The 11,225-nt window shown below is 42.4% G+C and overlaps 1 protein-coding gene across 1 annotated transcript in view; it reads left to right on the top strand.

Moving 5' to 3' along the window:
* Positions 1-763: 763 nt before the first annotated feature.
* The window catches only part of NEDD9 (neural precursor cell expressed, developmentally down-regulated 9), a 77,851-nt gene continuing 67,389 nt past the window's right edge, over positions 764-11,225 (top strand). Inside the window, exon 1 of the mRNA XM_074828299.1 lies at positions 764-949. Coding sequence (XP_074684400.1) covers positions 947-949 — 3 coding nt within the window. The 5' untranslated portion in view covers positions 764-946. The remainder of the gene's footprint in view (positions 950-11,225) is intronic.

Genomic DNA, 11,225 nt, shown 5'->3' with positions numbered 1-11,225 from the left:
AAATGACCTCTGAAAGCACAATTGGTCATTTTAAAGCTAGATTAATGATCTCCAGTGTAGAGATCAACCCTTCATTTTATGTTTGTATAATCCATATGGTGGTCTGGCTCTAGGCACTGTCCCAATACGAAGAGCAACAAAAATATTTTAAAAAAGGCTAAGCTATTCAAACTCATAAAACATAATTTCAATCCACAATTGTGGATTGGTTGTGCTTTGGTTTACCAGCTGCATTTCTTTCAAAGCTTTGTTTAGTGAAGCCCACAAAGTAGCTGATTTTATCCCGGATGAGGTCTGTTTGACCTTTTGGTTCTCCAGCACAAAGCTGCAATATTAGGCTGCAGATCTGCAGATGAAGGAACAAGCATTCCGAAGCTATTGAAGAACTCTGAATATCAATCTTCCTGATAAATGCATTGGGAGAAATAAAGTAAGGCCATGCAGCATGCATCAGTTTATGATACCTGCCAAAATTCTTCAACCCTTAACCAGGATATAAAAAAAGGTCATGCCACTGATTAAAAACACATATCATTGACAGTGGCAAAGTTATTTAATCATATTTTAGAGAGAATCCGAGTTTTTCCCTGAAGTCAGTCTTGTCCATCATCAGGAGAGGCACACAGGGAAACCCTGTGCAGTGCAGAACTGTTTGAATTGGCAGGACAGTAGGTAAATTGAAAGATATTTTCCTCCTTTGATCATCTCCATTTCATTCACCTTTTCTTTCAGAGGAGGGAAAAAAAAAATCACTTGGGTCTGTGAAGAAATATTTGGAACAAGGAAATCCTGCAAGTGAAAAGAAGTCCTACAATTGGGAAAGGCAAAAAACCAGCTAGTGTAACCACAATGTTGGATTTCGTATGGAGATAACCATCACTGATGCACAAAGCTCCTGTGTTCCTTCGATTAACATACTGTAGGTGGAAGCCAAAAACACTGGATAATGGTAAGTCTACTTTCTACAAAGTCAAAAGCTGTTTTAATAGAAGTGCAACTGCCTTTCTTTTCAGTTCAGCAAGAAAATACTCTCTTTCTCAGAGGCTGACCAACACCCACGATGTTCAGAAGTCAGGCAGAGCGCTCCTCGTTAGGCTTGGTTGCAACCAGTCTTAGTGCCAAAGCTAGTGAGAGCTGGTAGCCTGGGAAGGGATAATGCTACAAGCCTTGGTAGTAAATGCATCTTTTCTGAATATATTGCCAGGAGGGTCTTCTCTGGTGAAGAAGGGGAAGACTTGTCTCTAGTAAACAATATGTCAGGGGATTGGTACAGCCCATTGGGGTACAGTATCTAAATACGAAGATGTGAGCCACTTTGTCCATCTCTCCATTAGAAGAGAGCTTTTGAAGATTGAGCTGATCACTTCTCATATTTAAGGGAAATTTCTAGATGTTACCAGGAAAAATTCAGCATCTCCTATGGACAGTTAAAATCATTTTAGGAGGCTTTGTACCCCACCATTCTGAAAGCTTCACAAGTGTCCTGGTTTAGCCAGGATAGGGTTAAGTTTCCCCAGCAGTGGGGGGGAAGCTCTAGCCGGGTTATTCATATACCGTGCTGATATCACATCCTGGCGCGAGCGCGGGAAGAATCAGTGATTGCGTGGGTTGGCACAGCCGGTTCTCTCACTGCTGTATCGGTATATACTTTGCTCTGTTCTGTTCATTGTTATCACTGTTATTGTTTGTTGTGTTGCTGTTGCTCTGTTGTATTAAACCTCTCCTTATCTCAGTCTCGGGGCTTTGTATTTCACTCCCTTTGTGGGGGAGGGGCAGCGGCCGCGTGGTCTCAGACCCCGGCAGGGGCTAAACCATCACAACAAGTTCCTGACTTCACACTCCCCGTTTGCTGGTCTGCAGAACCATAATGGCCGACTTCCCATGCAGAAGGCAACACCACAGGTAGGGCAAGCAGGCTCAGGGCCGAGACAGTGGAAGGCAAGGATATAAGAATGCTGCTGAGCTACATACTGATAAAGTATTTCTCTCTATCAGCCTGACTAATATGTGAATATATAGGCATGTCCATGCATTACCATGCACCTACTCTCCAGCGTTTGAAGTCTAGATGGCCCTTGAGGCAAGAGTAACGTCATGCAGAACAAAGCACATGTCAACACTAACTCCATGCCATAATAAACATTTTATCAGTAATGAGTCCAAATTGGAGCTGAACAACAAGCTTAACTTTGCTCCTCAGCTTTCACCCCCAAAGAACAGTCTTAGAGGCTACATCCTTACACAGGCGATAGAAAAGATAAGGGAGAACATTTATGATATAATTAAGTGAATCATGCTGGCCTCCCAGTAATGAACCCATTTCTAATTATCCTGGAGTCTTCTTATCTTGCATGTGCCACTTGAACACTTGTTTAAGGTGCTGCCAGGGTTCCTGTCATCAGTAGGACAGGGTAGCCAGTAGAAACTTTGAAGCAGAAACCTGAACACAGGCTTGCATACCTGCCTCTTTGTCTCCAGCACCATATTCACCCTTGAGAAAACTGTTTAAAAAAACCCCAAACCCACAGTGTAATTTTGGAGGGGTCTGGGTGAAAGAAATCAAACAAGAACTCAGAATCAATGATGTCATAAGCAACATAAAATATTTCTTCACTTGTTACTGCTTTGATAACAGAAATGTTTTCCAACTTCCAAGATCAAACAGCCCCAACGTAACATTGTTTTCTGGCTTGGTTTGATAGGGGACAGGAGGAATCTCAAAGTTTTTCTTGGAACCCCTTAAGATCCCAAATCCAACCTGCGTCTCTTCATATTTTTCAGTGATTCTTTTAACAGAGATACTTTTCCAGAAGCCATACTAAAGTTCACTCCTTATCCTTCACTGCATTTATTTTCCTCACCTTCTACTGTTCCCACCGTAAATGAAAGTCATGAGTCTTTATACCCGTTTTAAAGAAGATAAGTGCATAAATAACCACCAAAAATGTGCCCTTTGTAAGTCATGTCAGTTATACAATTAAACATTTTCTCCTTCTCATGATGTGTTTTACTGAGGTATAAATCAGGAGTAAAAGGCAATTTAGCACAGACAGAAATTTTATGGAGGGGGGTGCAGATCCCCTGGGCTTGTCTGGAAAATGAGAAACATACTCATAGATGATACATCTCGCCGGGTGCAAGATTCACAGGAGCTAGAGAGCACTCCGTCTAGACTGAGATTTAACTTTCTCATTTAAATCAAGTGAAATAGGACTGTGCTGGATGCAATTACATAAAACCTTTCTGTGTTGGATTAAGGAGGTTTTTGCAAAGCCCAGTCACACTGAAGAAATTGTGTGGGCAGAATGGAGCATTGCCAAATCACAGGCAGTAAGCAGGCGCTGAAGGGTAGCAAGTGACTCCCTACATTTAGCAAGGTTTTAGCTGTGCTCACTTTCTTTCTTCTACTAAGCAGAAACTTTCCCTTCTCTCCTGTTACTAAAGGAGGTAGATAGATGCTTGTGTCAGACTTTGCTTTCTTTCAGTCAGAACTCTCAGTTGTAGACCCTCCTCATTTCTCTCTAGGAAGTATAAATTGAGGTCAAGTAAGAAACTTAGGCTTGCTTCCATTGGGAGTGTGCCTGGGAAGAGACAGCAGGATTCAGAAAGAGCTTTTTTCTTACTCTCAGGAACTGACCAAAACCACCACTCTGCACTTGGGCCAAAGTGCCCAGCTAGAAGAGAGGAGGCAACTCTGTCTTGCAGCCCATCAAAGAGAGGAACAGGATCACTCCATCCTCAATTCGTCAATGGAAATGAGGCAATCACATTTGCCTCAGTGTATGCCCCTGCAACCATCCCCTCCCACTATATCACTTAACTCCATATTCGGGATTTACAGAAGGAAGAGTTGGTCCATGGATATCTTGCTAGCACTGCAGCGTTTTATTTCTTCAGCCAGCCCTGCACCCAAGGATCTGGGGCATTAGCATCTACCTCACATAACAAAGCCAACTAGCCCAGGTTGTTCTCTCCACAGTCAGTAGAAACTAGTATTAAGACTGAATAAGCCCTGGAGGTACCTAGTTCTCAGCATCTCAGCTAGGCAGGATAAACTTCAGCCTTCCTGCCCTAAGAAATATAATTTGCACCTAACACTAGCACCAAACAAACAACCCGACTAAGCTCTGCTTGCATGTAATGGCAGAAACAAGGCATAGCGGTTAGTAACAAGCTGAAACAAGTCTGCTGGCTCAGATTACCCCCAAGCAAGTTATATTTGAATCAAGTACCTCCCTCTTGACATGCAGCACCTTAAAGCACACAGCATTAATATTTTATCCTTATGAGCCTTCCACTGTCCAGCACCTCCAGCTCACGATGCATTTTCTGGAGCACAAGATTAAGAATACGTGCTGGTTTCTACAGTGCCCTGCCAGCTCCCAGATTTTGCAAGAATCCCAGCATTCAGTCATTTTTTGTTTAGAGAAAGCTATATATTTTTTTCTCAGTCCTTTATCTGCTTCTTCAGTTCAGGCAACAAAGCCGACTCACCTGGTCTGTGCAGGCAGCTGCAGCACAACACGCCCTTCCTGAGGATGTCCTCTCCCAATGTGTCATCAGGGATTTTCAGTGCACATCCCCTAATGCTTTGCACCACAGTCAACTGAGCTGCTCTGTGACACTTGTCCAGCAAATCATCCCCACCTCCTGACCTTCTGCACAAGATTGTTGGCTTCCAGCTGAACATATACACCCTGCCTAATTGTCACGGTTTCCAAACAATAGCTAATCCCAGGTTTGGTGTCATCAGCAGGTTCTGAATCAGGCTTCAGTAGTATTGTCTGACCAAAGACTGGCAAGGGGAGAGGCCCCTTGCCAAGAAGGGAGGGAAGCTGAGATTAATAACTGTATTAAAACCCACAAATAAAGACTGGGAGGGCTGGAAGAAGTCCATGTAAATAGGGTGAGAGCGGACAAGAGATCACAGTATCTTTCAACCATCTGTTCTGTTTTGTACTTTAAAGGTGCAGTAAAATGTATTTATACCCAATTCCTTAGTTTACAAGGAAAGCACGTTGCCTTATAGGTTTTAAAAGTGGCCTCAGCAGAGCAACGGTTCTCCCAGACTGGATTTTGGGGATTACATCTCACTACAGGAATACTTCTTTCATTCATGTGGGCCATAGTTTTCCATCTCTAACCTCTACCTCCAGTTGACATAGATGGTTTATTTTCATCTCCACTGAAATATGGGAAGATGAAGGCCTGAAGTAGCAACTGCCTGAAATATACCCAATTACAGATATTTTGTGCACAGAGCTTTAGGTCATTAAAAATTACCATGGAGAAATTTGGGTTTAGTGTCCAGTGAAGCAGCAAGAAAAACAGGGTACCTCATAATGGATCTTGAAGAAAAATACCAAGTGCTTGGATATATTTTTTAATAACAAAAAAAAAAAAAAAAAAAAAAAAAGGAAAAAAAGAGAGCTTCAGGCTGGATTAGAAGTAGAGGCAGAAAAATATACAAACTTGTAATGTGGATAGAGGGGTTTGTATGCTTTCCATTTGTTTCCCGTCTGCTGTGCAAGTCGTTCAACACACATTGGCCTTGGTTTAACTAACGAAATCCTTCAAGGACGCCTGGTCTTGGGAACAGCTTCTGCATTTGCTGTTCTTCAATGAAGCAGTAAGGCCTCAGGGACAATTCATAAGTGGGAGTCCAGCCCCTGACAATCCTCATGCAATAGAGTGGTCCTCAGGAGATGCAGGCAGACAAAACAAAGTGAGGAAAAAAGCCTAAGCCCACCCTGTTTTATGTCTGCATTCAACCCAGTACCTCCTAGACTGCAGCCAGGTTTAAAGCCAGTTTAGTCCTCTCTCCTTTCCAAGTATGACAAAGTGCAAGTGAGGCACATCTCAAGCTCTAGCCTACTGGAGTAATGAGAACCAGAGATACAGAGATTTAGCTGAAGTTTGAATTATGGATTAATGCATCCTTGACCAAATGGAGAAAGTATCACCAAGTTACAAGGTGAGTGCAGAAGGGAGAACCCAGGGACCTAGCTGACATGTTCATCAGGTGTCAAGTAACCTGGTATTTAAGGGCTGGGCTGTTCCAGCTTTGGTGACTCTTCATACAACTGTTTAATATGACCTTGTCCAACTAAAGACAGCCTCTAGTCATGTTTCACTGTTGCGTAGGGTTACCACAGTGTGTATGTGGATCACTAGGATTCACATAAGAAGCAGCCAAAGTAAACACTCTTTGTAGTAATATATAGCATTTTTGGGATGCCCATTTTACATAAACCCCTATGGTATGATTACCATTACTATTCCATTGGAGAACCGGGGATCTAGAACAGCAAACTAAATACAGATACATACAAAAGGGCTGGAATGGATCAGTGCTAACATTTAATTCTCAGAACTGTTTTCATGGTCAGAAGCAGTCAGACACCGGAGGGAAGTCAGGGAGAAAACCCTTTTGCTTTTCTCGATTTTGATCTGGCTGAAGCTATTACCGCTGAATTGCACAAAGGGAAAGCCAGAACAAGACAAACCCCCTTCCTTACACAGTTTCTCTAACCTAATCCAAGCCAGAAATACTCAGATTTTTCACAAGAAGATCTATAACACGCCCAGCAAAGAAAGAAGCTAAGCTGAGTGCAGTGAGGCAGGCCACCCTGAAAGCCGCCTGCGTGTGAGCAGGCCCATGCAGGTTAACAGGGCCAGCCACAACACCTGCAGGCTAGGCTCAGACTCAGGGTAAACATTTGACTTTCAAAATGAAAACAAATGAAAGACTTTGGGTTGCCCCAACTGAACATAAATATTTTCCTCTAGGAATTCTTCTGTTTTGTTTTTTTAAACTAACAGAGAGCAGGCTAGAAGTGAAGGGGATCTCTGAAAATACCTTAAAGCTTTATTTACTTTAATCCTAAAGCAAGAGGATCTAGCACCTATTTAAGTTCCATGAATACATGTATTTCTTATCAGCAGCCTTAGAATGCCATTAAAGAACATAGATTCACCAGTCTGCCTACAAATTATACTGTCTTTGCTCATAAAGCCTGTTCATTTCCCAGAATGTTTTTAAGGAGACTTATTCTTTTTCTCCCTTCTCTCATTCATGACATTTCCTTATGCTCATGATTATTTATTTGGCATGGCATTTTATTGTAAGAGAACAGCCAAGCCCTGTGTGCATACATAACACATAAGAGAGCTGTAATTTATAGATGGCACAAAAAACTAACTTAAAAGGTAAATAACCTTAAGCCTAGAAAAGTTGAGAGGCATTATCTATGTATGGCTTTTGGTGAATCACATCAAAACCATATCATCACCTTCAGCTTTTGACAACTGTTGCACTGGACCCCAAATCCAATATTACATCTTGAACCTCTCTCTGCTCTTAAGCCTGAGGAAATGTCTTGACTGTATACAGCTGGCCTGCTCGAGGGGACTACAATGCCACCAGCAGCTGCACCCCAAGCCTGCTCAATGGGAGATAGGAAACATGTAAGGCAGCTTGTCTCAGGCTTTCTGCTTGAGAGCTTAGAGACAGACCCAGCTCCGTAATTTTCCCCCAGACACCCAGAACTTCTCCCAGACCCTAGTTGACTTGTTTTATGGTGGAGCCCAAGACCATTTGCAACTAGCAGAAAGACTTACTCTTTTCACAGGGTTGCTGAGCTTGCCTTGCTGTTATGAGCACACCATACTTGTCCAGGCCATGCAGCAAAGAGGCATACTCTCCTCCATCACACAAGCAAAGGACAACAGCAGCAACATGGGCCATTCCTGTCTAACCACAGCTATACAAACCCTAGCTGCTATTGACACCTGGAAAAGTAACTGATGGCTGCTTCTCTCCTTGTTAACTAAGCGTCTGAGCTACAGCCATTGTTTATTCAAGAACATAACAAGAGATGTCTGTGGCTATTTTCTACTTAACTTCATTAGTTAAACAGAAATTGATTGCAGATGGAGAACAGCCATTGTATTTTATTACCAATGATTTGTTTCCTAGCATTTAAGGGCAGATATAGGTTAGCAGATCTGTTCCCTTAGGCTGTAGACACTGTAAGGTGTGGCCATACTCTGTGTTTACAAGCTATTATCACAGCTCATAGTTGGCTTTTTCAACTCCAGGCATGTCAGCAAGACTTAAAGGCTCTGTGTGAGGCAACATGAGAGGAGTTTGGTTTGTCTGCTATCAGTCAAAGATTGCTGACATGCTTTAACTAATCTCTTAACAGAAAAGCTATCCACCACAGGCAATCATTACTTGCTTTCAACAGAAGACCTCAGCAGCCTTGAACAGAGATGAGTGAAAAGGAACCTAAACGGCCTTTATAAGTTTTGACGTCTTTTAAGTGAAACTTAAAAGATAGCCCCAACCTGCAAAGTTTAATTTGGCTGGGTCCTGCCGCTCCCTCTATGCTGCATCAGACCAGACCCATGGAACTACGCCGGCAATAATGAGGATGCAAGCTCAAACTCTGTCAGGCCCATCTTTCTGCATTAATACTGAAATGCATGTGAGACCCCACTCAAAATTTTCAGCTGGTACCTATTAAAAATGAGACCAAGCTAATTAAAACAGGCACTGAGTGTTCTATCAAGCAAATATCTTCAGAAATCTTTACTGGCTCCCAGAACGTAGTGGGGAATGGTGCAAATACCACTGCTGAAAGTCTCTCAGATTTGTTTGCCATCAGATTTCCCTGTTTCTGGCTTTTCCCCTTTGCTACACTCAAATGGCAGGTGCCCCAGGTTCCCATTCTGCAAGGTGTGGCATACCCTCCATTTATGAGGAACTTCAGCAAACCACAGCACTGATAGGGTCTTGCAGGACCTGATTCTCAGCATTTAACTGTACGGTATATATACAGCTATTGTAAGAAGTTATTGGCAGATCTCTTTATAGTGTGCTTTCACCATCTGACAGAGCTTCCCTACCCAGCCTGATGGCTGGAGTACACAGGAACCACCGTGTTTGAGACAACTAATTGTCCATCTAATCCATGTGCTGATTTTGATGTAAAACCAGCTGCCTTGCTAAGAGAGAAATAACCCAGCAGTTTCCCCGAAGGAGAAGCTTGTCCCTAACCTCTGTCAGTTACATGTCAGCTCATGCTTCAAGTCTGAAAATTTATAGGCCTTCCAGTGGCTTCTAACCCACGCCTACCATAAAGCCATCAAATACCTGCTGGTGACCAGATTACCACTGGGACAGATAAATTCGACTGAAGGAGATTGATAGATCCTCCTTCCAGACTCCCCATGGTTCACATGACCAATCGCTACCCTGAACCATGCCCTCCTCACACTCCCCATGACCATCCATGAAGTGATACCTTCATAAAGCCCAGAGATGGCAAAAGTGTACTTACCTATTTCTTTACCTTTTTTCCCCCAGCAGAAAGTTTCAGGGAAAATGTTTTCAGAGAGTTACTGAGTCCAGCTGCAAAAGGCTTTCCATAGTGCCGTATATAGCAGCTGATGTAGTTAATGCCTGACATAGATTGTACTATTTTAAATACAAAGCTCAATGTTCTGCTGAGCCTCCCTAATGTTATGTTACATTTCAGTCTAATATCTGACTGATGACCCAAATTCAGATCAAATTTGCAGCAGGTGATATGCAGGACATATTTTCCAGCAAATCTAGTTAGCTCAACTAAATCCCCCCGATTTTTCTTTCACAGAGTTACTTTCTATCCAGTACAATGGTGAATATCAAGTGCCTTAATGGGAATTTTTTCTCATGTGAACCATTTTCTATCACTCCTCAATAAAAAGCAGCATAAATAAATTCTTATTTCTCAAGACCAAAAAGTATATCCAATGTCACAATCTACACAATTTAGTACCATTAACGAATGTGTTAGCACTGCCTCCTGTGTGAGCTTGTACAATGGCATGGCATTTGTTAGGTTGTTCAATACCATTACAATCAACTTGTAAATTCAGATTTCATGAGAGACAATTTTTGTTCTTTGCCAGCAGCGGGACTGCTGGCAGCATTGTTGCTGTGTGCAATTGTATGTGGTATTTTGTGCAATATCATCTGCAAGATTTTATTTTAGATAATCCACTCCATCCTCCCCAAAATGTGACTAGACTCTCTAAGGGTGAGAATAGATTTTACAGTAGATGATCGTGACCTAAAACTTCATGGGACCTCAAAATAAAACTCCATCTGTAAAGAAAGAATAAAGAATCAGGTGCAAATACAGTAAGATTAATGTATTAATCATCTGCTGGCATGGCACACTCTGGGAAAGAGGCTAATTAAAAGGGATTTGTGGAAGGTCATCTAGGATTATCTTCTACTAAGAGCAGTGGCAAGACAACTGGGTTATCAGTGATTTTTTTTGAAGTTCTAATTAATGTTCTAGAAAACAGAAAATGAGTGCAGGGAAGGAAAGAGCTCACTTGCAAAACATTTCTACACATGATCAACATTGTGTCTAAAACCAACGAGACACAGATATAGATATATGTGTTTTCAGAAGCAGGTGTCCTTCAGAGTGCCGTTTGAAAGAAGAGATACAGACTGTGTCATGAGGGGGAAGCCTCGTATGAAAAGAGCTTGGGTCGTCCATCGAGCCAGTCTCAGTCAGTCACGAGTGCTAGCATCTGTGCAGGAAAGCTATGGTCCCATACTTTGGACCATCACTGGACCTCCTGCCTTGGCTTCAGAGCAAAAGAAGCTGAATTATCAGGGCTACTCCAGCGCACATGACAGCTGAGGAGCAGCAAGGGGTGATACAGAAGAATAACTTCAACAGCTAATCCTTACAGAAAACACAAACTGCCATGATAGAGCCTCCTGTTTGGAAATGGAAGTGTTCTACATCCCTGAGCCAGAAAGGGTAGAAAACCTTCCTTACAGAAGCAGCAAGAAACAAAACAAAGAACCCTTTTTCTTTGCTCAGTAACAAGCAGGAGAAGAGATACTTCATGGTTTTGTAATGCCATGAGAGACCAAAAGTACTTCATACACATATGTGGTTTGGTGGGATGAATGATGATGTGCATTTAATTTATATTTTGAATTACTGAAGCATGATGACTAGAGAGAGTCATCACCCATGAAGTTCAGATCCAGGTCTGAAACAGCTCCAAGCATTTCAGAGCACAGGGTGATGGGCACAGGGGTTTGCTTCAGGTCGTTGGAGAGAAAATGGTTAGCTACACAATTTAGCTCTGGAACCACCCCTGAATTTGTCTAGATTCATGGCCTTGGCTTGGACCCATTAGTGGTAAAA

This window comes from Strix aluco, chromosome 1 (assembly GCF_031877795.1).
Source record: "Strix aluco isolate bStrAlu1 chromosome 1, bStrAlu1.hap1, whole genome shotgun sequence".
Classification (NCBI taxonomy): Eukaryota; Metazoa; Chordata; class Aves; order Strigiformes; family Strigidae; genus Strix; species Strix aluco.
This window is presented reverse-complemented; position numbering and strand designations above follow the sequence as displayed.